This window comes from Bufo bufo, chromosome 4, assembly GCF_905171765.1.
Source record: "Bufo bufo chromosome 4, aBufBuf1.1, whole genome shotgun sequence".
Taxonomy (NCBI): Eukaryota; Metazoa; Chordata; class Amphibia; order Anura; family Bufonidae; genus Bufo; species Bufo bufo.
The window spans coordinates 124,953,747-124,980,389 of NC_053392.1; the positions used below are offsets into that span (position 1 = coordinate 124,953,747).

Sequence of the window (26,643 nt, forward strand, 5' to 3'; positions counted from 1 at the left end):
CTTTCATATATTTTAGATTCATTACACACAACTGAAGTAGTTCAAGCCTTTTCTTGTTTTAATATTGATGATTTTGGCATACAGCTCATGAAAACCCAAAATTCCTATCTCAAAAAATTAGCATATCATGAAAAGGTTCTCTAAACGAGCTATTAACCTAATCATCTGAATCAACTAATTAACTCTAAACACCTGCAAACGATTCCTGAGGCTTTTAAAAACTCCCAGCCTGGTTCATTACTCAAAACCGCAAACATGGGTAAGACTGCCGACCTGACTGCTGTCCAGAAGGCCATCATTGACACCCTGAAGCAAGAGGGTAAGACACAGAAAGAAATTTCTGAACGAATAGGCTGTTCCCAGAGTGCTGTATCAAGGCACCTCAGTGGGAAGTCTATGGGAAGGAAAAAGTGTGGCATAAAACGCTGCACAACGAGAAGAGGTGACCGGACCCTGAGGAAGATTGTGGAGAAGGACCGATTCCAGACCTTGGGGGACCTGCGGAAGCAGTGGACTGAGTCTGGAGTAGAAACATCCAGAGCCACCGTGTACAGGCGTGTGCAGGAAATGGGCTACAGGTGCCGCATTCCCCAGGTCAAGCCACTTTTGAACCAGAAACAGCGGCAGAAGCGCCTGACCTGGGCTACAGAGAAGCAGCACTGGACTGTTGCTCAGTGGTCCAAAGTACTTTTTTCGGATGAAAGCAAATTTTGCATGTCATCCGGAAATCAAGGTGCCAGAGTCTGGAGGAAGACTGGGGAGAGGGAAATGCCAAAATGCCTGAAGTCCAGGGTCAAGTACCCACAGTCAGTGATGGTCTGGGGTGCCATGTCAGCTGCTGGTGTTGGTCCACTGTGTTTTATCAAGGGCAGGGTCAATGCAGCTAGCTATCAGGAGATTTTGGAGCACTTCATGCTTCCATCTGCTGAAAAGCTTTATGGAGATGAAGATTTCATTTTTCAGCACGACCTGGCACCTGCTCACAGTGCCAAAACCACTGGTAAATGGTTTACTGACCATGGTATTACTGTGCTCAATTGGCCTGCCAACTCTCCTGACCTGAACCCCATAGAGAATCTGTGGGATATTGGGAAGAGAAAGTTGAGAGACGCAAGACCCAACACTCTGGATGAGCTTAAGGCCGCTATCGAAGCATCCTGGGCCTCCATAACACCTCAGCAGTGCCACAGGCTGATTGCCTCCATGCCACGCCGCATTGAAGCAGTCATTTCTGCAAAAGGATTCCTGACCAAGTATTGAGTGCATAACTGAACTTAATTATTTGAAGGTTGACTTTTTTTGTATTAAAAACACTTTTCTTTTATTGGTCGGATGAAATATGCTAATTTTTTTATATAGGAATTTGGGGTTTTCATGAGCTGTATGCCAAAATCATCAATATTAAAACAAGAAAAGGCTTGAACTACTTCAGTTGTGTGTAATGAATCTAAATTATATGAAAGTCTAATGTTTATCAGTACATTACAGAAAATAATGGACTTTATCACAATATGCTATTTTTTTTTAGAAGAACCTGTAGATTGGATCTTCAGACTTGCTGATTAGTACACTTTTCCCCTCCCCCCCCTCACAATAGGGGTCCTGTTAATGAAGACATTTTTACGGCACCCAAGCGCTCGGGGGATCGCTCACTTCAGCCTGATGTTCAGGAACTCACAGAACAAATTCATCAGCTTCTCATGCAGGTGATTTTTTTAATTTATTTTTTACTGTAAAAATCAAGCATCTGATCCTAGTTAGTGACTAGCAGATTTACAGAGAGCCCAATTTTTCCGTAGATTTTTTCTTTCCCCCTCGGGGGAAAGGAAAATGGCAGCCATTGGGTCACTTATCCACATTATGACCTATACAAATGTTAAGGCCCATTTACACTGACCAATGCACAGGCAGTTATGAATGAACTACAAGTTCCCGATAACTGCCTGGTTGTGAGCGGAGGTGAGAGCTGCATTTATGTGGGGATGAGTGATTTCTACCGCAACCTATCATTCCCATATAGATTCATTGTTTACCAGCAACAAATCCTTGTGTGGCCGGCAAACAGTGATTTTAGGTGCTGCATAAAAGAGCAACTGTTTTATACGAGGCAGTTATCAGGAACGAGTGTTTTTATGAATGCTCCTCCTGATAATTGCCCGTATCCTTGGCTTGTGTTTAAAGAGGACCTCTCACTGCTCCTGACATGCCTGTTTTAATAGCTTCATGCATTCACTGTGTAATAACAGTTCTGGAGCACCTATTCTTATGTCTGTATGTTGTGCCATTCCTTTATTATTTCTACTAGAAGTTATGAATTAACTGCCAGCAGTCTGCAGTAAGGGTACAGAGGGGAGGTAACCAGTTGGGGGGTGTGTACCTGCACAGACTGAAAATGGCAGCACTGATTGGGTAGAGTGAGACTGTACAGGTACACCCCCCCCCCCCCCCCACTGGTTAACACCCCTTTATACCATTTCTGCAGACTGCTAGCAATTCAGTTATAACTTTTAGTAGAAATAGTAAAGGAATGGCACAACATAGAGCCATAAGAATAGATGCTCCAGAATTTGTATTTACATGGGGAATGATGAAGCTATTAAAACTGGAATGTCAGGAGAGGCGGCAGGTCCTCTTTAAGGGTCTTTAGAAGCAGAGTACAGCTCACATCTGGTTTACTGCGGTCCAGGCTGGGCAGGCAGGAACTGAGCTGCCACCACCACGAGTGAGCACCAATCCTGGCTGTTTAACCCCTACATTCCTTACGATCACAGCATCTAAGGGGTTTACAGGAGGAGGGAGCTCCCTCATCCGGTATCCGCCATGCGATTGCAAGGCCTCCAGGCTTGCCATGTATGGAAGCCTGCCAGGAGCAGAATTGTTCAGGCCGAATGTCAGTGTAAGACCAAGTTCACACTTCAGTTATCTGATCAGTTATTTCTACCAGTTATTGTCAGCCAAAAACCAGGTGCGGGTCAAAACCACAGAACAGGTGCAGATCTTTCCATTATACCTTCTCTCTGAGTAAGCTTCACTACTGGTTTTGGCTCACAATAACTGATGTAAATGACTGACCAAATAACTGAAGTGTGAACTCGGCTTAAGGCCTCATGCACACGACCGTTGTTTTGGTCCGCATCAGAGCCGCAGTTTTTGCGGCTTGGATGCGGACCCATTCACTTCAATGGGGCCGCAAAAGATGCGGACAGCACTCCATTGCTCCATTCCGTGGTCCGCCCCAAAAAATATAACCTGTCCTATTCTTGTCCGTTTTGCGGACAAGAATAGGCAGTTATATCAATGGCAAATTGCGGAACGCACATGGACGCCTTCCGTGTTTTGCGGATCGCAACACACACAACGGTCGTGTGCATGAGGCCTAAGGGTCCGCAAATTGCACATCCACAAAACACGGATGCTACTGTGTGCATTTCACAACTTGCAGAATGGAACGGGCGGCCCATTATAGAAATGCCTATTTTGCGATTGCGGACAAGAATAGTACATGCTCTATATTTTTTGCGGAGTCACGGAACAGAGCAATTGAAATAATTGGCAGAACGGATGCTGACTAGTTCATATGGTCGTTTGAATGAGCCTTAAATCTATACAATACACTGCAATGGGTAAATATTGCATTGAATTGTACCAGCAATCGGATTGTATGTTTAAGTCCCCAAAAAAAAGAAATAAAAAACTATTTGAAGTAAAAAAAAAAAAATCGCCCTTTTTCCCATAGAAGAAAAATCAGCCGGCACTCCGTGTATATGGTGAGCGGTGCGCGCGTCCAGGGTCGGCGTCCCATCAATCCAAGAACAAAGAAGACCGGCACGTGCTATATTAGATACAAACTTTATCCTTTTAATTTGCACATGGAGGTCCTCCATGTGCGAATTAAAAGGATAAAGTTTGCATCTAATATAGCGAGTGCCGGTCTTCTTTGTCCTTTTTCCCATAGTCATTTATTTATGATTGGTTAAAAAAATGTATATACGGGCACTGAATATAGCGTTCTGGTAAGCTAGATGAATGGCTGCCGGATGGGCTGGGGTGGGGTCTAGATTACTTTCCTCTGTGCCTTTGCTTGTGGAGAATGCATCAAAATCCCTCGCAAAAATCGACGTCACCATTATCTGTGTTCATGTCCATCAGATCCGTTTTATGCCTCATGTACATAACCATATTTTTGGTCTACATACGATCCGCATTTTTTTTGCAGATCGCACACAAACCCATTCATTTCTATTTGTCCACAAAAAAAACGGTCAGCACATTATAGAACCTGTCCATTTTGGGGACAAGAATAGGATTTTTTACGATGGGTCCTGCAAAAATTGTGGGATGCACATGGACCACATCCGTATTTTGCGGACGGCAAAACGTATACGGTCGCATGCAGGAGGCTTTATAGGTGTTTTCTCACTTGTATGATTTAGTAGTAGTTTCCGGTCAGTTAATGTGAACACATGTACAGAGGCTTAAAGGGGGTTTTCCCACGTTATTTTTTTTATGTACAGAAACAGCCTGTTCCCTGATAAAATTATAAAACCGCGTACAGTGACTGCTCTTTCCTCTTGCCAGACTCCAGGCAATCCCTAGGTGGTCATGTGCTGTACACTGCTGAGGCCACTGTATAGGACGTCACTGCTGCAGCCACAACAATACGCTACTGGCTGCAGCCCAGGGAGGGGACCGAGCAGCGGCACTGGATCAGGGGGGGGCCTAGACTGAAGCCCTGTACAGACCTAGTCCTGCTCTCAGTGGATACATTGATATGTCGTCTAGCCAGTTCGGCCCCTCACACGTCTGACTGTTTGCTACAATGCATCAGTCTGAAATTCAGCTCACAGGGTTTCAGCATGTACATAAGCCTTTATCCTTCTAATAGTAATAAGGAATACATACTTTTATTATTATAGGTCGGGTATCCGGCATGCATTTCAGTAGTGAACAACTCTAGGGCTGTAGGAATGCAAAATGTTCATGACTGCCCTTGTCCCCTTAATGCACATGCTGCTGTTTTATGTCAGTCTGTAGTTCACTGGCCAACGCAGGCCGATTGTTCGTCATTTCTGGAAATGTAAACCGTTTGAGGGAAATCTTCAGGTTGCTTCCTACCTGAATGTAAGACTGCCTAATGCGTGTTCTTTGTCTCCACTCAGCCTGTCCATAATAGCGGCTCCAGTGGATATGGGAGTTTGGGCAGCAATGGATCCCATGAAAACCCAATGAGTGGCGCCTCATCCAGCGACAGTAATGGGAACCTCAATGAGGACATTAAAGAGAAATGTGTAAGTGGAATGAGTGGTGGGATTGAAGTTGTCTGTTTTAATCCCCCCTTTACTTGTCTTCATGCATGAGCATTGTCGCCCCCCTCGTCTGGTCCATAATCCCTTTTCTCGCTCATATTCATTGGGGGACACAGGAACCGTGTGTATAGCTATGTCCTCTAGGAGGCGCTGCCACTAGTAAAAGCTGTTAGCTCCTCCCCTGGCAGCTATACCCCCTCCAGCCTGGAGAGAGAGCTTCAGTTTTTTCTAGTGTCAATAGGAGGCAAGACCTCCCTGCTCTGCAGGGATCTCCTGAAGATTTTTTATTTTAGTTTATTTATTTTTTCTCATCTTTTAGGTGGGAGACAGTGGTCGCCTCGCCTTCCTGTTCTCCCGGGGAGAGCACGCCAGCGTTGATCCGCCACGCTTCCTCCTCCCCCCACAAGAAGACAAGGTGGACCAGGGCAGCCTCGCTCCCCTGCTCCCGCCAGCCAAAGGGTCACCTAGGTCCGCCAAAGAGAAGACCCTCCCGACATACCAGACTCCTGCCACTCCGGTGCCAGCTGCTGAGGAGGTGACCCTGCTGGAGAAGGTGACCTTATAGGCCCACTTGGGGAGGGTGAAGAGAAGAGTTGGAAGATGAGATGAGTACACGGGACTAGGTGAGTATGTTAACCCTCTCCTCCCCCCTCCCTCCCTCTTGGTGTTAAAAGAGGAAGCTCCACTCAACAGTCATGTGGATAAGCCTAATTCGGTATTAGTCTGTGGGACATGCTATCAGAAGATCGGAGGTTCTGGTCCCCTAAGGGTGGCTAGAAGTTTTTCTAGGGTTAACAGAGTAATGCGCTTTGAATATAGTTCAAGTCCCAGGAGACAATTGTTTTATCACAGGGCTTTATTTATTGTAGCCCAAGACCCACTCTCACTCCCCCTCTACAGCGGAGTTGCTGTCAGCTACGGGCAGTTAAGGGGTTAATAACCAGACAGAACGGGAGGCCGCGCGCGCCGCTGCGGACCGGGACCATGCACCGGTCGGACAGGCAGGGAAGGAGCGGAGGAAGCTCCACTATATGTAATGCGCAGGTGAGGGAGTGAGCTGCCCTCTCGAGCACCGTTGTCCCCGGCCAGTCCCGCAGCTACCTCTGCCGCTCCAGAAGGGTTAACGCCCGGACGATTGGCCGGGCACTGCAAGAGATCCGGCCCCCGTTCTTCCCAGCTTGTGGGGTGAACACCCCCGGCCGGTGAGTACAAGCGGCCGCTTCTGTCTGACTATTCAGGTCCCTCTGCGCCCCGGCCGACCGACAGGCTCCCGGTCGGCCGTGCGCATAAACTTAGGCCCAGCTTTACTGCTTACTAGGCCGCAGCTATATCCACAGGTATGGGGGTGGGGTGCAATCCGGCGCAAATTTTTCCCGCCTCACTCACTCCCCCCAGAAGCCGCTGGGCCCCGCCCCCGGTCCTATAAAAGGCAGCTTAACCCTTTCTGGCCAGCCACCTCTCTAGGTCGGCAACCGACATTCTGGGGGTTCTATCTCCAGTGCAATGTGCCTTAGTTGAAGCAGTTAACCCCTTCCTGTCTCTCTGCCCATTTTTCAATAAAAATAAAAAATAAATGCGCGTTATACGGGCTCCCCTCCTCAGCCCTCATGACCGCAGGACCACCCTGTCTATGTGGTACCAGGCTGGGCCCGTGTCCTACACCGGACTAGGGAGGACCTCTCATAGTTCCCAATCCGCCTTCAGGATCGTTGTTGATTATCCTCCACCTGCGCAGATTCAGGGAGAACAGCTGAAGTATTCCAATCCTCCCTCCGGGTCGTGTGGTTGATAGTTCTCTAGCGCACTTCACAAGGACCTCTAGTACCCAATCCGTCGTCCGGGGCCGTTTGGTTGACAATTATCCACCTGCGCGATCCAGTGCAGAACCTCTGGAAGTTCCCAATCCATCCTCTGGGGTCGTTTGTTTGACATAGCTCCATCTACGCAATCCGGTGGATGGACCTCTAGTACCCAATCCGTCCTCCGGGGCCGTTTGGTTGACAATTATCCACCTGCGCGATCCAGTGCAGAACCTCTGGAAGTTCCCAATCCATCCTCTGGGGTCGTTTGTTTGACATAGCTCCGTCTACGCAATCCGGTGGATGGACCTCTAGTTCCCACTCCACCCTCTGGGTAGTTTGATTGATAATTCTCCACCTGCGCGATTCAGTGGAGAACCTCTGGAAGTTCCCAATCCACCCTCCGGAGTCGTTTGGTTGACATAGCTCCATCTACGCAATCCAGTGGATGGACCTCTAGTTCCCACGCCACCCTCTGGGTAGTTTGGTTGATATATCCCCACCGGCGTAGCCTGCAACTGCCATGGGCAAGTTTCATAGAGGTAGAACTGCGCACAAGCGGGCCAGAGCAGAACATATTTCTCCTCGGTCACTCCGCACCCCCACCTTTCCTTCCTAGGGTCTCGCTCAGACGCACCCTCCCATCCCTGGAGAGGTTCGGTCCGAGGGGGGAATCGGGGATTCGGGCTCTGACTCGAATCCGTTGCAATTTTCCATGATGGCGTCCATGGTAGCCAGCAGTTCTTGTCGTCTGCATTACCCCCTTTCCTCAGGCGGAGTATTGCTCCACTACTGCATCCTTCCATAGGTGAACTATCTGCTAGAGCGCTGTTTCCATAGGGGACGGAATCGCATTCCCACTGGGTACAGTACGTACCGTATGCATTAGCCTCTTCCATAGGTGGCTTATGGCATTATCACCGGTTACAGTGTTTACCGTAGGCATTACCCCTTCCTTAGGCGGAGTAATTGCACCCTCACGGTGTACTGGATTCGCCATATGCATTACTCCCTTCCATAGATGGCGTATCTCTCTACCATTGCATTCAGTTCCTGCTGTATGCATTGCCACTTCCGCTAGCAGTACTTGTTGTATGAATTACTGCTTCCATAGACTGAGTAATTACACTACTACGGGATACAGTCCTTGCCTTAAATATTGTCCCTTGTGTAGGTGGACTAAGTACAGTTACACTGGTTTTCAGTGCTGGACGTATGCATTCCCCCTTTGGTAGGTGACGGTATTGCATCTCCACTGGGTTCTGTACCTGCCGTATTCATTAGCCTTCTCCATCACCGTGTTTCCTGTTGCATTCCCACTTTCACAAGTTATCCGCTACAGGGGAATACCTAAGCATCTTGGGTTGCTGCAGTTCACCTAGGCCACGGCTCTAGATGCCTTAGCTTCTTTCACACTGGGGCGTGGCGTCGATATCACGGGTGCCGGTGCTCTGCATCTAGTGGCGTATCGGTGCCGCCAGTGGATACGGTAGCTGTTTCCACATTGTATCCTTCTTATCGTTCGGTGCTGGTTTAGAGCATGGTTGTGACATCCTCTGTCCTCCCAGAGGGGTTGCCTGCAACACTTATGTGTCCTAGACACCACCCATCTCCATGGGCCCCCTCATTTCCAGTCGGTCATGATATTGTTCTCATCAATACGCCAGTGCGCATATGATGGGGAGTACGTTCCAGCGAGTTGAGTGTTCACTGACTCTGTATTTCCACTCAGCCGGGGGTTTTACCCTGACGCTAGCTTGCTGTTGCTCCTGTTCAGAGCCCTTCCAAGGTACAGTGTTGAGGCTAGCTCTACTTAAATGGGGCAGTATGGTGCCATGGCTTAGCGATACTGTTGTGGCTCACAGCCACTAAATCCTTGGTTGCATCTGAATTTGCATGGGGTATTCTTTTTGTGGACTTCTATTTCCAGAGTGCCGGACCCGGCTGGTGGGCGGTGGCGCACTCCACATCTCTCCTTGTACAGGTGAATTGTTCCCATTGGTGGGTGTGCTACCTGTATCTACATTCCCTCTCAAGACATGACTAATGTCTCTGGTCACGTCAGCCCTCTGGTGATCTTCCTTTCCAATGGCCATTCCGGGGGTAGACTACGAGACTCCCCACGCCACACACAGCAGGGGTGCTGTCACGTCTTGTCACGCTGATAGACGTTCCATTCATGGAACGGAACACCCTTCTATTCTTCCTCCTCGAACAGAACGGACCGGCCTCCCCCTTCTGTATTCCCGGACTGCGGAAGGTGTTTGAGACGGCCTGTCTGTGTTGGAGTCGCCCGGGTGGACTTGAGGGCCTCGAGACTCACTCAGAAGCTTCCACCTTTCTCTCCCGAGCAGGAGATCCGGAAGCTTGCGGCGTGGACGCCCTGATATCCCCTTGGCAGGGGTTCTCCCACCTTTACGTTTTCCCCCCTTCCCCCTCCTACCCAAAGTTCTACGGAAATTCAGGATGGAGGGTATTCCGACTATCCAAGTCGCCCCCGGGGATTGGCCGTCGCACGTGGTACGTGGACCTCGTGCCCCTTCTGGGAGACGTCCTTAGTCTGCCACTCAGAGATGACCTTCTTTCAGTCCGGTCGTCCTTCAGTTCGGCGGATGTCATCAGCATGCCTACCTCGTTCGGAATCTCTCACGGGACCTGGAGGTCCTTCCAGGTTTTCTGTGAAAGCTGAAATTTTCCGCCACTTCGTTTTTTCTCTCTCCACGGTCCTGTTCCTCTCTACAATCAGGGTTGGACCTTGGTCTGGCCCTTAGCTCTTTCAAGGGTCAGGTTTCGGCGCTTCTATCCTTTCCATCGCCCTCTGGCCCCCTGGGGCTTGTAAGGTCTTTTCTTCAGGGAGGGGCACATACGGTTCTTCCGTATCGTCCTCCTTACCGCCTTGGGATCTGAATTTAGTCCTCTCTGCTGCTCCAGGCTCCCCCTTGGAGCCCTTGTGGGAGATTTCTCTCCGACTCCTGTCCTGGAAAGTAGTTTTTCTGGTCGCCATCACTTCCATCAGGCGGGTGTCTGAGTTGGCGGCGCTCTCTTGCAGAGAACTCTTCCTGGTTATTTATAGGGACAAGGTGGTTCCCTGGCCTGTCCATTCTTTCCTTCTTTTTTTCCGAAGGTGGTTTCTGACTTCCATATTAATGAGGAAATTGCCTTCCCTCACTGTGTCCTTCTCCTTCACACCCTACAGGAGAGGAGTTACACCATTTGGATGTTGTCAGAGCTCTGAAGATCTATTTAGCAGCCTCCGGTCCCTTCCGCCGTACGGGCCCCTTTTTGTCATTCTGAAGGTTCCTTGAAGGGATTGGCGGCTTCCATGGTTGCGGTCGCCGCTAGATCCGGTCTGCAATTGCTGAAGCATACCGCGCCCAAAGCAGAGTTCCGCCCTTAGGTGTCACGGCTCACTCCACAGAGCGGTGGGCGCTTCTTGGGCTCGGAGGAATCGCACTTCGGCTGCACAGTTGTGTACGGCGCTACTGGTCCTCCTTACACACATTCACGAACATTTACCAGATGCATACTTTTGCATCGGCGGACGCGGCCTTAGGCCACATGGTCTTGCAGGCGGCAGTTTCTTAGATGACTGCAGGGACGCGTGCTTCCATGGGTCTGTGGTTTTTCCCTCCCTGTGGACTGCTTTTGAATGTCCCACGGTTCCTGTGTCCCCCAATGAATATGAGCGAGAAAAGGAGATTTTGTATAACTTACCAGTAAAATCTCTTTCTCGCTCTTCATTGGGGGACACAGCACCCACCCAGTATTGTTGTCCTTCCACAGTTGTAGCTGTTGCTGGTTAGAACCCCGTTGGGTCCTTTTGGCATGATTGGTTTTCCATGTTTTTTCTTGGTTGGCTTGCTTCTCCTACTGCTTGTACACAAACGGAAGCTCTCTCTCCAGGCTGGAGGGGGTATAGCTGCCAAGGGAGGAGCTAACAGCTTTTACTAGTGTCAACGCCTCCTAGAGGACATAGCTATACCACAGTTCCTTTGTCCCCCAATAAAGAGCGAGAAATAGATTATACTGGCAAGTTATACAAAATCTCCTTTACTCACCACAGATCACTATAATGAACCTGCCTAGAGGACTTCCCCAGTCTTGCTGCTGCATGCCCCCTCTTTATGCTCCCCCCTTACATGCTGTGTGTGAGCAGCCCACGGAGTGTTAGCATGAATGTGCGTCAAGCCTGAAGCCTGCAAAGGCTGTGTGCGTCACCACCAGTGGGGCGTGCTATTTTGAAGTGATGAGTGGGTGTTCGGAGCGCAGTAGTTTGTTTGATACGTGTGTGATGTGTGACTGCAGCATGCAGTGTGTGTGTGTCCGGTGTGTACAGACAGGCTGACTCATTACTGCTGTAGTAATGCGTATGATATTGTGCAGCCATCATGGAGAATTCTTCTGTATAAGGGTCCATTCACACGTCCACATGAATGGGTCCGCTTCCGTTCTGCAATTTTGCGGAACAGGTGCGGACCCATTCATTTCAAAGATGCGGACAGCACACGGACAACACTTCCGTTCCATGGCCCTGCAAAAAAGATAGAGCATGTCTTATTCTTGTCCGCAGCCACGGACAAGAATAGGCATTTCTATCATAGTGCCGGCCATGTGCGGTCCGCAAAATGTTGAACGCACATGGCCGGTGTCCTTGTTTTGCGGATGTGTGAATGGACCCTAAAGTGCAGTGTTAGATGCACTGCTGCCTGTATATTATTAGTAAGAACAGTCTTCTGCTTGCACAAACTCCTCGTAGAGTAATCGCTTCTGACGTATCTGTTTTAATAACTTTTTGTATTCCCCATGTAATAACAGTTCAGGAGAATATATTCTTATGTCTCTATGTTGTGCCATTCCTTTATTTCTACTAGAAGTTATGAATGAATTACTAGCAGTTTGCAATGAAGGTCCAGATGGGTGTTACCAGTTGGGGTGTATCCATGCACATGTCTGACACTATCCAATCGGTGCTGACAGTGGTGACTGGTGACCCATCTGGACCTCCATTGCAACCTACTAGTAATTCATTCATAATTGCTAGCATGAATAATATAATAGTGGCACGTCATAGAGTCATAAGAAAAGAGGCTCCAGAATTATTACATGAAGAATACAAGGCGTTACTAAAACACAAGGTTAAAGAGGACCTTTCATCTGTTTTACTTATAGGAGCTAAATACCTTTACCTGTACTTGCGCCGTACCCCCCGCTGATGCTGCCACCTGTTTTTTTTTTTCAAACATCGCTCCTACGCCCCGCTGCGCCCTCCTGAAGTTTTCGCGCTCAGTATGTAAATACTGAGCATCGGAACAGGGAGGAGGAGATGCCAGGGTTTCCCAATGGACGTCTCCTTCTCCCTGGCTGTGGCGCGATCCAATCACATCAGAGAGCACTACAGCCAGGGAGGTTTTTCCTGGGTGGCAGCATTAGCGGGGGGGTACCCCGCAAGTACAGGTATTTAGCTCTTATAGGTAAAACAGATGAAAGCTCCTCTTTGATGGACTTTTCCAAAACTTTTGGATTGTTGACTAGGGTTGAGCGAACTTCCTTTTTCAAGTTCGGCGAACTACGTTCGGGTTATCTAAGAATTCTGTTATGGATTCCGCTACCATGGACCATAAAACTTATAGGTCATCCGTGTATGATCGGTAAAGGTCCTCACTGATCAGCTGGTTAAGGAGACTGGCACTCGCAGTAGCTTTCTCTCTGCCAACCAAGCATTGCGCCGTACATTATGTACCGGCTGTACTTGGTATTTACTTCCATGGGGCTGAGCTGCGCGTAGGCCATGTGACCAATGAATGTGAGGTCACATGGCCTAAGAAAAGCTGCAAGAAGGTTGTGATGCTACTGTGAGCGCTGCTACCTTCTTGAAAATCTGATCAGCAGGGGTCCACAACCACCAATCTGGTACTGATGACCTATTCCGAGGATATTGTAATCAGAAGAAAAGTCCCTTTAAATAGAAACTAGCTCAGGAGGTCATGTAAGAAAAGTAGCGCAAGCAAGAACCACGCTGTTTTAAATAGATATGTGGGAATTGATCATCCAATTTGCTACCTCCTAGAATATAGCAGAGGAATCAATTTGCCAGCAGATAGTGAATCAATGAGTGTGTTGGCGAAACTTTGAATATGACGTTATCAGTTTGCTGCCGTAGGGAACAGCACGGTTTTCTCTATTCGCCTATTTTTACACGTCTCCTAGTGTAAGTTGACTACTTTGATCTATTACTGATGCAATGGCTGCATATTGTAGTGATTATATAAAATCCTTTCTATATTCTTGCAGGGTACAGATCCAGGTCGTGGATCAAAAGATCTGGGCTCCAGCAGTATGAAGGTTAAAGGTCGCCAGAGCGGTGAGGGCAGCCCTGCAGCAGGTATGAAATGACATGGCATGTGACCTAGAGGTTTTCCACCTACTATTACCACATGGAGAATGAGGTTACTTGACCACTTCCAAACTGCTTTTTCAATTCAATGCAAGTAGAGCAGAGAGGAGGATGAGACAGTGCTTTAGGTCAGTGTTGTGAAGTAACTTGTCCTACTGTGTGATTAGGACAGGTTTCTGGTGTACTAATAGGACAGCGGCCATTTTGTTTCTCCTAATCATTACTCCCCAGACAAAACGAGCCATTATAACTAATGAAAGGTATTTGGGAATATATTTATCATAAAGTAATATTTAAGTATTTTCATTTTCTTAATTCCCGGAGAACCGATTTAACCGCCTAATTATTTTTTGCCCGAGTCCAGCTCGGGCAGTGGGAAAAGTAGCTAACTGGAGCGGGAGGGCTGCTTTAGATGCTACATCTCCTGAAAGATGCAACTCCTAGAAAGATGCAACTGATCTTTTTTGAAAGCTGACTTTCCAGGCTTTCATACAATACCAAAATGACAGCTAAAGTCCAAGTAACAGAGGAGAAATTACTGTTAGAAATCGGGTCGGGAATACTCGCGTGTGAAACCTGATGTTACTTTCACTTTCAGCTGCATTCACAGCATCCCGGTTTTCTATCAGTGATATCTTCCCCTGTCCTGTACATATTGCTGTCATCCTGGTATTGTCTGAAAGCTTGGGATGTCATGAGCTTGGGATTTCAAACAAGACCAGTTGCATGTTTCTAGCTGCTACCATTCAGGTAGTTCCTTAGTCCACTGCTGGAGCTGGGCTTCGGCAAAACAGTTAGGTGGTAAATCTTCACACAAATAGTGGTCGTACAGGAGGGGCAGTCAGAGCCTCCCTGATATACTGCTCAAATAATACAATAGGAAAACTAAAGGGGCAGTAAACTGAGTAAAACTTCGCTTTTAATAAATTAAGGAGATAAAATAGCCCCTACTAGACTAACAACAAATAAGACGTGCCCATAAGAGGCACAATACACAGACATATAAATCACTCGGGAAAAAAAAAAAAGGGGGGACAAGGTGGAAGGTCAATATGGGCGATAGGGGTGACGGTGTATATTGCCCTCTGGCCCTAGTACCTCCCTACTTGTCCTGTAAACCCTATAAGGTATCCAAAGGACGGGGTCCAAAAAACCCCGCAAGGGGTGGCCCAGACAGGAACACTGATCCTGATAAATAACCCTAGTTAGGCCCTAGTCATAGACAAAAGGGGAACAGGGTGCTGCTTTGGAATACAGTGATGATATATGTAATGAACACAGAAAAAGAAGGGGGGGGGTATATCACCACCCAGACGTCCAGAAGGAGTCAGGGCGGGGGCATACTTAAGTGTCCCGACGCGTTTCTTCAATTGGAGCCCAGGATTCTTCAGGGGACACGGGGCTATGTGTTCGCTTTGATCAGTCTGTGACTAAGCTTGGTATTGGCTGCGGTCGAGGGTGGCTGTAAGCACACTGTGTAGCAAGACCCAGTGTGGTGGTGTCTGCTAGGATGATGACCTTCCACCTTGTCCCCCCTTTTTTTTTTTTTCCCGAGTGATTTATATGTCTGTGTATTGTGCCTCTTATGGGCACGTCTTATTTGTTGTTAGTCTAGTAGGGGCTATTTTATCTCCTTAATTTATTAAAAGCGAAGTTTTACTCAGTTTACTGCCCCTTTAGTTTTCCTGTGGTAAATCTTCAATTGCCAACAGCCATATGTTCTGTTAGAAGCTGTGGTGGTTATAGGGAGAGAGCTGCAGCAGAAAGGACACATCCGCAGAGCTGCCAGGCTGAAGATAATGTAGCAGAACAATTGGAGCAGTGAATGTGGAGATCTCTGGACCTATGAGGTACAGGGCTGGTTCTAGCATAGTTAGAAAGAGATTGCCATGTACTATATGATGACTGATTTTCATTTTTTTACATCAATCTTGGCATAACCCCTTTAAGTCGTAATCCTAAAGCCGGAGCGAAGCTAATTAACATAGTTAACCATGCCCTCTTTTCAAAACTGGAATCAGTGGTGTAAAAATGCAAAACAAAGTTGACATTTGTAGCACAAAAAGGCCGACAAAGTTGCAAAAGCCTTGTTTTATGACTTAATAGCCAGAATTCTAGAGTGCAGAGTGTGATGAATTCTCCCCATATATCTAACAGTGGTTGGTAACAACTGGGACCAGCATGACGTTTCCATTTGGTTCAGAGTATGCATGTCTTCAGGTCTAGGTTACATTGTCGGAGCTGGGGGCAATTTCATAGTGACATACTGTATCAAAGGCTTTAATCAGTGGGGGTCGTAGTACTGAGATCCCCACCAATTATCTAACCAAAGTCATTCAGCTATCTAGATTTATAATCTGTGAACCATGAAATAACATCGGCTCGGCTACATGAAGTGACACGGCTCATACGTGTACCGTTAGAACATGGTACCTCGGATGGACGGGCTACTTCCTGCTAGAACATGTTGTAACACTTTCAGCCGTAAAGATCATGATTTAGTCTGTTTTACACATGTTACTTTCTTTCCTCTCAGGTGCCAGCCATAGTGGGAATGGCTGCAGCAAAGACATTAATAGTGAAGGTTCAGGAGTTGCTGCCTGCCCCCCACAGAGTCAGCCGGTGCCAGCAAAGCAGCCCCCCTACTCTTACCAACAAATAAACTGCCTGGACAGCGTTATCAGGTGAGAGCATGTTTTATGGAATCAATGAATATAGATTAAAGGGGTTGTCTCACTTCAGCAAATGGCATTTATCATGTAGAGAAAGTTAATACAAGGCACTTACTAATGTATTGTGATTGTCCATATTGCTTCCTTTGTTGGCTTGATTTATTTTCCCCATCACATTATACTCTGCTTGTTTCCATGGTTACGACCACCGTGCAATCCAGCAGCAGTGGCCATGCTTGCACACTGTAGGGAAAACACCAGCTTACGTGCGCTCCCATGGTCCCGGCCACCAGAGAGGTCTGCACTTATTCCTATAGTGTGCAAGCACGACCACCACTGATGGATCACAGGATGCTCGTAACCATGGGAACGAGCAGCGTTCAATGTAATGGAAAAATGAATCTAGCCAGCAAAGGAGGCAATACGGATAATAACAGTACATTAGTAAGTGCCTTGTATTAACTTTCTCTACATGACAAATGCCACTTACTGAAGTTAGACAACCCCTTTAATATTTAAAGTACAGTTAAAATGAGTCAGCATGTGTAGGCCATCAATGTCAGATAGCTGGCACCCCCGCCGATCAACTGCTTGACTGGACTGCAGTGCACTGTGGGGTCTTCCTTGTTTATATGGGGACCTGCGCGATATCTGTTTAGCAGCACATGAGCTCCATGGCCTCTTCAAACAGCCCAGGTCAAAAATTACTGACGACTTGTCTTGAGGCTAGGCCACCAGTATCCTGAACCTGGAAAATCCCTTTAATGACCAGAATTACAGCCCTTTATGGATTTATTGATTTGTATACAGTACAGACCAAAAGTTTGGACACACCTTCTCATTCAAAGAGTTTTTTCTTTATTTTCATGAAAATTGTAGATTCACACTGAAGGCATCAAAACTATGAATTCACACATGTGGAATTATATACATAACAAACAAGTGTGAAACAACTGAAAATATGTCATATTCTAGGTTCTTCAAAGTAGCCACCTTTTGCTTTGATTACTGCTTTGCACACTCTTGGCATTCTCTTGATGAGCTTCAAGAGGTAGTCCCCTGAAATGGTTTTCACTTCACAGGTGTGCCCTGTCAGGTTTAATAAGTGGGATTTCTTGCCTTATAAATGGGGTTGGGACCATCAGTGGCGTTGAGGAGAAGTCAGGTGGATACACAGCTGATAGTCCTACTGAATAGACTGTTAGCTGCTTTTTTCTTGCCATAATACCAATTCTAACAGTCTATTCAGTAGGACTATCAGCTGTGTATCCACCTGACTTCTCCTCAACGCAACTGATGGTCCCAACCCCATTTATAAGGCAAGAAATCCCACTTATTAAACGTGACAGGGCACACCTGTGAAGTGAAAACCATTTCAGGGGACTACCTCTTGAAGCTCATCAAGAGAATACCAAGAGTGTGCAAAGCAGTAATCAAAGCAAAAGGTGGCTACTTTGAAGAACCTAGAATATGACATATTTTCAGTTGTTTCACACTTGTTTGTTATGTATATAATTCCACATGTGTTAATTCATAGTTTTGATGCCTTCATAGTCATGAAAATAAAGAAAACTCTTTGAATGAGAAGGTGTGTCCAAACTTTTGGTCTGTACTGTATATGGAGTACTGAATGTGATTCTCCCCACCCCTATTTCAGTTGTAAACTGCAAGTAAGCTCATTCTTTTTAAAGGGAACCTGTCCCCTCTACTATGCTGCCCTCGCTGTCACTTATGGGCTAGAATTCAGTGCTTTTACAGTTCTGACAGTGCGAATCTCGCAGTGCTGGGAGATGAGTCTGATGAGACTTGCTACTCCGCCTTTCCCTGCCTCATGCCCATGACTGGCAGGTTTCTTTCCTGTTACGCATAGGATAGAAACCTGCCAGTCGTGGGGAGGATGGGGCCACAAGTCTCATCTGATTCATCTCCCTCGCACCACTGCAAGATGAACCCTGTCAGTAAAAGCATTGAATTCTAGCCCAGAACTGACAGCCCATGGAAATCAGGTGGTCTGTTACCATACGTTGCTGTCCTCAAGGCAAGGCAGCAGAATATATGCAAGGCAGGATAGTAGAGGTGACCGTTTCCTGTAGGAATTTTCCTGAGAAAATGATCACTTTAGATCACAGTTTGATGATCCCAGAATTTACTCAATTACTAAATAGGACCAGGGAGACAGATGTGATGTCTTTCCTGCACCTTGCTTAACTGACCCAGTCAATGCTGGTGATATTCATGATATATTGGGGCGATTTGGCCCTAAAAATGTAAATTCTGTGACTTCTATATGATCCAGTTTGAGGGTTTTTTATTTTTTCAAATGAGTAGTGCAGAGATGTCATTGAGGCAGGTATTTGGTATATCTAGTCATATATGGAATGAATACAAAGCATGGCAAGTTAGATAAGCAACTTCATTGGTGGCGGTTCGTCCAATGCCAACTAATCCAGAGAATGGGCATCCTGTTACCCCATCCTGCTGGGGTGGCAGGTCAGTCATGCACCCCATTCACTCTCTATGGCACTGCTGGGGATAGCGGAGTTCAGCTACCTCCAGCAGTAGAGAATGAATAGGACAGCAGGTCGTATGCTCCACCTGCCTCTCAATCAGGACAGGGGAACCGGCCCCCCATTCTTAGCATAGATGAGGGTCCTAGTGGTCAGACCCCTATTGACCAGTCAGCTATCCTCTTTTCTGTGGATAGCTGTCTGGCAATGGCTTATCTCCTTCCTGAACAAATTATTGCGTATGTTGAAATACATTGCGCCTAATCATTCTTTTACCCCATGGCAGATCATGGTGGTCAGTCAGGAGGACCACATACACATTAGATGGTTGGTCAGTCACTCTTCTCAGAGTTCAGTGATGAACAGCTCATCTAATAGTATTTATATCAACTTCTGGCTTAATGCAAAATAAGGGTAAAGCGTTTCTAAATCGTCTCAAGGTAATCGGAAAATGACTTATTGTTTATTGAATGTCTTTATCCTAAATATATTATTATATATATTATTATTATTATTATAGTTTTCACAATGGGCCACTACTGTCACTACTTTTTTTTTGTACTGATTTTTGTTCCAGCTTGTGCTGGGTACGCTGGGGGTGGTTTGAGCAGTCATCTCATCATCCGAGGACAGGATTACAATGTTAGGCCAGGTACACACTTGCACCTAGATTTCAGTATTCAATTCTGGAATAGGAACAGAATAGCGGAATCGGCGGATCTGGCATATGCCGTACACTGCCAGTGCCTACCAGATCCTATTCAATATAATGGGGTCTGTCTGGTTCCAATGTGAGTACCGGCCCTTTGCCAGACTAAATACTTCTCTGTATGGCATTTTGTCCTTTATTTTTGCTGGGATCTATGATGCAGATGTACCCCTGCCGCAGATGTACATGTAGCCTTAGGTGACATTTCTACTACTGACCATAGGTGATGGGGGCAGCTCCTCTCCTCTCTCCCAGCACAGCAACCCCTCTAACCACAGTGACCTCCCATGGAACTCAGTGGATCATTTTTTATGGCCAGGTGCCTGTTCAGCAAATTATATATCTTTATAGACGTTTGCCACCAAACAGGATAGGGCATGGTATGGATTAACTGCTGGTAAGGTGCCTTACAGCTACGCATGGGATTGCAAAGCAGCAGGTCTCTATGCTGTTCTTGCGTTACTTAGGGGTACTCCGGTTACATTGTTATCCACAGGATAGGGGATAACTATTAGATCGGTGGGATCGTAGAACACCGATAGCTGGGACCCCCACTGATCACAAGTACGCTTGCCCTGTACCCTCTGTAGCCCCCTGAAATGAATGGAGTGGCTGGTTAGGCTGCTCCATTCATTTCTATGGGAGATTGCCTAGTACAGCGCTCGGCTATCTCTGGAATTATCATATAAATGTATGGCCAACTGGCAACTCGTTCATTTCAGGGGGTACGGGGCCCCAGTTCTGGTGATCGGTGGGGTGCCCAGCAGTAGGACCCCTCATATCCAATAGTTCTCCCCTATCCTATGTAACTAATGTAACTGGAATACCTCTTTAAACCAGGTGCACTGCCGTGTAGGGTTGATCCTGCTGATTAAAATGATGTCTTGGGAAAATTTGTCGTAGTGTTCCAGAGAAAAAAAAATTTCTATCCAAATGAGGGCCTCGCCAGCACTGGAAAGCTGAGTGGGAAAGGGTCTGCCGTCAGTGCACTGAAGCTCTCTCAAAAAATAAGTCTCTTTTCTCACAGCCAATTTCACAAGGTAGGTTTCAGTCTTGGGCCTCTTTCACACGAGCGAATTTTCCGCGCAGGTGCGATGCGTGAAGTGAACGCATAGCACCCGCACTGAATCCTGACCTATTCATTTCAAGAGGTCTGTGTTTTTTTCACACCTCAGTTGTGCTTTGCTTGAAAAACGCAGCCTGTTCTATATTCTGCATTTTTCACGCAGCCCTGGCCCCATAGAAGTGAATGGGGCTTCAGTGAAAAACGCATTGCATTCATAGGCAAGGTTTTTTATCACCGTGAAGAACACATTGCATCCGCGCGGAAAAAACAACGCAATCGCAGACAAAACTGACTGAACTTGCTTGCAAAATGGTGCGAGTTTTACTGAACGCACCTTGAGCCAATCCGTCACGCTCGTGTGAAAGAGGCCTTACCAGGCAGTATACATGGGTTAATATGGTTGATCCTGCTGACCTCTGCTCTTAAAACCAGTTCCATGTCACTTAGTCTCATATCGATCACTTTTATACACAAGTAATGTATCTGGAGAACCTCCATAATGTATATTTCCCTATTATATTTAGATACCTTGAGAGCTGTAGTGTTTTGGTGTCTGATAAACCCGAAGTTGTGTCATTTGAGAACCTTGCATCCGATGACCCGATCCCAATGCAAGAAGGTGCGTTTGGCCAATAGAAGCTCTTATCTCTCATTTTTCCCAGTAAATACCAGTTTATGCCTTGATTGCATCAAATTCCAGGCTAGTTGCAGAAGTGCCTAAGGCTACATGCACACGAACGTTGTTTGTTTCCGTGTCCATTCCGTTTGTTTTGTTTTTTGCGGATAGGATGTGGACACATTCATTTCAATGGGTCCGCAAAAAATGCGGACAGCACACAGTGTGCTGTCTGCATCAGTATGTCCGTTCCGTAGCCCCGCAAAAAAAAAAATAGAACATGTCCTATTCTTGTCCGTTTTAGGCATTGTTACAATGGATCCGCCAAAAAAAAAAAACGGATGGCATATGGATGTCATCCATTATTTTTTTGCGGCCCGCAAAACACATACGGTCGTGTGCATGTAGCCTAAACCTGAGAATAGGGGTAGTGGTGGGGGAGCTTTAGTTACCTTTGCTATGCACTCTTTGTTTGTGTTTCAAAAATCCTATTCATTTTATCTGTATGTTTCATCATCCAGATGACCGGCGTCTGTCAGTCATGACACACAAGTTGCCACCCTTTCCCCAGAACCACTTTCAGAACCCTCTGACTGTTCCAAGTTCTACAATTAATCCCATTTCCGGGGTGCCAAGCGCTAGTCCTGGCCTACAGCCAATAGGACACTCTGCTACCATTCCTGGAACTGCTTCCACATCCCGGTCTGTGCCAGGTTCTCTGCCGCATCCATCCCTTGCGTCCCTGCCTGTTCCCAGAACCAGGATCACACAGCTTTCTATGGCTGCCAAGGCTGAGAGTGTGGTTTCCCTTACCAGCCACTGCAGCTACAGCAGCACAATCGTACATGTGGGAGACAAAAAACTGCAACCAGAAGCAGGTATATATTACCAGGATTTGTTACTTCATGCATGTTGCCAAATATGTGATCATTACCAAAGATGTTCTATCCTTGTAAAGCTCTGTGACAGGGACTTGCCAGAAAACCTATACTTTATGGCAGGGGCAAACTGGGAACTTAAAAAACCTAAACAAATTGAAAGAAGGCGGGGGGGGGTACAAGTAGGCAAAGACAACAGAAGTAGGTAGAGCCTGCAAAATACCGCCCCAGCAGAACCAAAGAGTCCTAAAGTGCTGCCAGTATTCAACTACGTCGCAGTCTGCGATACAGCTGAGTTTAGGTGGGACGGGCAAGTGTGCAAGTACCTGATGTTCCTAGCATTAATTACTACTGAGTGCATAAGATCATTATGTATCCAGCTGGAGGCCATGAAGAGGACTCAGGCAGCCCCTTGGGTATCGGCCCGCTGAGTCTATGGCCAGTCCGCCCCTGCCGCTGTTAAAAATGGGGATTGTCTTTAGCACATACAGTTTTGGAACAGTCCTCTAAGTCTAGCAACATGCATGGGCTCTGTTCAAGACCGCTATGCCAGATCTGTTTTCAAATAGATATCGGCAAGGCCTGCCAGCTTTCAGTTATTTTTGATAAGAATAAGCTCAGTGGAAACCCATAAAAAAAAAACTGAACACAAGTGTGAATGGAGTCTAATGTGTTCATTAGTCTAATAGAAGATTAACTTTGCAGTAGAAATGCTACACAATGGGGGTCATTTACTAAGCTGAAATATATTTCAGGCGCAGATGGCGGCGCAACGGCTAGGAAGCAGTCTTACATTTAGAACTGGTGCTGGATGCGCTGAAGTTATGAAGAGGCCAGCGCCTCTTCATAACTTTTGGCGGATCCACCGCCAGCACAAGACCTTTATTAAAACCGGCGTCTAAAACGGCAGTCTTAATAAATGTGCCCCAATGTTTGTTTTTTTGCTTAATGTTTGAACATATCCCTTGTCTGAATTTTTAGTTTTCTTTTTAGTTATAACGAATTTGGACTTCTTCTTTTTAAAGCCTCATGCACACGCCCGTATGTATTTGCGGTCTTCAAATTGAGGATCTGCAAAATACGGATAACGACTTTGTTGCATCCGCATTTTGTGCAGACCCATTGACTTCAGTGGGTCCCTGGTCCGCATTTTGCGGCTAGGCATAGGATATGTTCTATCTTTTTGTGCAGAACGGACATGCGGATGCAGAAAGAACACGAATTATCCGTGTGCTTTCCACATCCGTATGTCCATTCCACAAAAAACGCACCACAAACCCATTGAAGTCACCCGGTCCGCAAAAAATAAAAATTCAGTCAACACACACACCGCATCTGTATTCTGCAGATCCATGATTTGCAGACTGCTAAACGAATACGGTTGTGTGCGTGGAGCCTAATTCATTGCTTGTTTGAGATCAGCAGTGGCCCATCTGGTGGGGGTTGTGCAGTAATGAAAGAAACCCAATTACAGGTCCTGCATTCATTAATTTGGTTTAATTTTACCTCCAATTATGAATAATGAATCATCGGCTGCTCTGCTTACTGTAAGCTTCATGTTTTCAAAGTAGTCCATTTAGCAGTGACCTGAGCTCCAGCAGCAGACACCTGACCATCCAAAGCCTTGAGGCGCCATCCTTTTCCATCAGGAAGCCTCACTGTGCTACTCCAGTAGTAATCTGCAGACGTTTGGAGCAGAGAGTCCTGATGGATACATACGTGTAGGAGACTGCATGGGGCTGTCTTCTGATGGAGGGTGCAACATGAGTGACTTAGGTTTTATTTAGAATGTATTGGGGTTTTCCTGCAAAGAACATTTATATCTACAGGATACTGATCGCTGACATCTGACCACTGGGATAGAGCTTGGCTTTCTTTCCAGTAGTCCTATAGACCTGAATGGAGTGGTGGTCACACATGTGCTATGCTGCTTCATTCACATGGGGACTTGGAGTCCGCCATTCTTGTGATAGCTGGGGGACATCCAGCCGTCAGACACATCCTCTAACATGTTGTAAACCCCTTTAAGTCACACTTTGATCTATAGGAATAAAAATGCCACTGTAACAAAGGATATTGGTACCTGAGATATTCCAATGTGTTGCTTGTGCACCATTATTGATCACCTGAAGAGGACCTGGACAAGCAGAAGTGTGCTGGGTGCATATGTTAACATTATTTATTGGGAAAGTAAGCCAAGGAAAATGGTGTTTACATTTACCATATTCTCAGTATTCTACTACTGGGGGTCGGGAGGGTTTGAAGACAGTGATGTTGGACACCACAGGCTAAGCGGAAATGAGACGAAATTTATATAAAATTGTCAGACTTCAGCAGCTTTTAATCCAGACTGAATCTGTTACATACCCTGGCTTATTGTCTGCTCTTCTATCTGGATAGAATTGGAGGACGGGCAGTCACATTCGGATGTCCCACCAATTCCACTAGGCAGCACAGAAAAGGAGCCTTATAAACCGCTTGGGTTAACCAAAGAAGTTCTTGTCGCGCATACCCAGAAGGAGGAGAATGATTTTCTCAGTGGTTTCATGGATGTGAAGAGGTTAAGTGCCTTCCAGACTAGGTGCAACACCTACATGCATGAGAAACCAGGAGGTGAGTCTTTTGGGCGAGATAAAGGTTCCTGGATACATGTTTGGTAACTTGATTTTTGCGAGAATGTTTTGCCATGTGAAATTGAAGGATATTTCCTAAAAGGCTTTCTTTCCTTTAAAGCCCTGCGACCTTCTGCTCCACAAGTTACAGATGCTGCGGGAAAGAGAACTGGGAAGACTCGAAAGCCTAAAGTGAAACGTGTGCGGCCAGAATCATGGGATAGTAGCAGTTCTGGTGTACCCCAGGCCCATCGCTGCCCTCTGCCAGGACTAAATACTACAGCGTGGTCTCAGTCTGACACCTCCCATGCTAGCTGTCCTCCCCTACCCTATCCAGTATTGCCAGCTTATCCTTTGCCAGTTTTTCCTTCTCCTCAAATCCCAGTGCCAAATGATAATGGTGTCCCAATGCCTAATGGAACTCCATCCAATATGCAGCCTTTCCATGCCCCTTTGCTTTCACCCATGGTGGCCTTTGTGCTGCCTAATTATATGTACCCACCTAACCTGCCATCCAGTGTTTATCCTGGGGCAGCACCCTCACATCCATTTCCAGTTCCTCAACCGTTTTACACTCCGCAGGCAACATTTCCATCAGCAACTCCCACTTTCCCCGTTCCCCAACCTGTATTCACTCCTGCCCAGCATAACTTCCCTGTTCCTCAACCCTGCTGTGTTCCTGAGACCGTGCAGAGCCCTAGCCCCATACAGCCCTTCTCATATCAAGCCCCTCGTAGTGAACCAAAGATGAAGGAAGGAGTTTCTCGCTCATCCACGCTACGGGATCCTCAGTCCCCCCCTCTATTCCAGTCTCGCTGCAGCTCGCCCCTTCAGCTTAATTTGTTGCAATTGGAAGAGTCCCAAAAGGCTGATCGGTCAGAGGGAGGCACTGGTGTCGGAGGTGCTGTGAACAGTATTTTCATACCTCAGCCCTGTGAAGACCCTGATATGGTAGTTATAATATTGCAGTGTATTACTGTATACATATCCATATTTGGCTTTGCATTTCTAGTTCTTGGAATTATAACCTGCATTTTCTTTTTCCAATGCTTCAGCCGATTCCCCAGGCAGATTTCCCCTCCGATGAGCACACTAATGATGCTGTGTCTACTGGCAGTGACTTGATGGATATCCTTCTCCAAGAAAACGCTTGCTCTGGAACATGCTCGGGTTCATCTGCAGTTTCAGAATCGCTGACCTCAGGATCCAATGGAAATGGCACATCTGGGAGTCAAACAGGTAGGTTGGTTACAGTAGCCTGGAAATCGTTTGCCTTAGGGACGCCATTTTCAAGCACTAATGCAGTATTTATTTTTAGTTTGTTCATTATGATGATCTAATTAGCCTTTTTTTATTTGCAGGGAGCAGCAAGACCAGTCACAGCAGCAAGTATTTTGGAAGTGTTGACTCCTTGGAGAACAATCAAAAAGCAAAGGGGTCAACATCTGAAAGTGGTGCATCTGCTATGAAGTATGTCCTGCAAGATCCCATGTGGCTTCTCATGGCCAATACAGATGAAGACATTATGATGACATACCAAATCCCTTTGCGGTAAGATTGGGTAAATTTCCAGAAATGTATAAGAATAGAGTTATACAAGTTCCAGTGTGCAGCCAGCTCCTCTAACCAGGACCACCATCCCTTCATTCTCTCCCCTTTTAGTCTCTGTAGCAGTGTGGGGTCATACAGTATGGTAAGTAGGTATTGGGTTGGAGTTGGTCAGCAGACTACGCCTTATAGCATTTTAGAATAATATGCTGACCACAGATGTGCAATAATGGTCATTGAAGGTTCATTCATTTAACCCTTATTAGTATTGTGTGCACTAATAACGTCATGTAATATACAGTGTCTGTTTCCTTGGCCTTAAAGTATCAGGTGAAGGTCTGGCAGTTCCCTATGAGAAACTTCTTAGGGTTTTTTTCTATTAAGAAATGCAAAGTATGAACTTCCTAGACCTCCGCGAAGAATCAATACAAAGGTCCCATATGAATCATAGTGACGGTACAATGAAGTTGCAGACTGTGAAAACATGATCTGGCTGTGAAAAGTGAGGGCATTTAGGGCGTTGCTACTATTTTCAT

At 46.5% G+C, this 26,643-nt stretch overlaps 1 protein-coding gene across 1 annotated transcript in view; it reads left to right on the forward strand.

Moving 5' to 3' along the window:
• The window catches only part of PER2 (period circadian regulator 2), a 101,146-nt gene that overhangs the window by 64,541 nt on the left and 9,962 nt on the right, over positions 1-26,643 (forward strand). Inside the window, 10 exon segments of the mRNA XM_040427839.1 lie at positions 1,598-1,706; positions 5,160-5,288; positions 13,397-13,487; positions 16,036-16,183; positions 20,978-21,072; positions 21,591-21,947; positions 24,348-24,560; positions 24,681-25,510; positions 25,615-25,798; positions 25,921-26,110. Of these exon segments, the coding sequence (XP_040283773.1) occupies positions 1,598-1,706; positions 5,160-5,288; positions 13,397-13,487; positions 16,036-16,183; positions 20,978-21,072; positions 21,591-21,947; positions 24,348-24,560; positions 24,681-25,510; positions 25,615-25,798; positions 25,921-26,110 (2,346 nt within the window).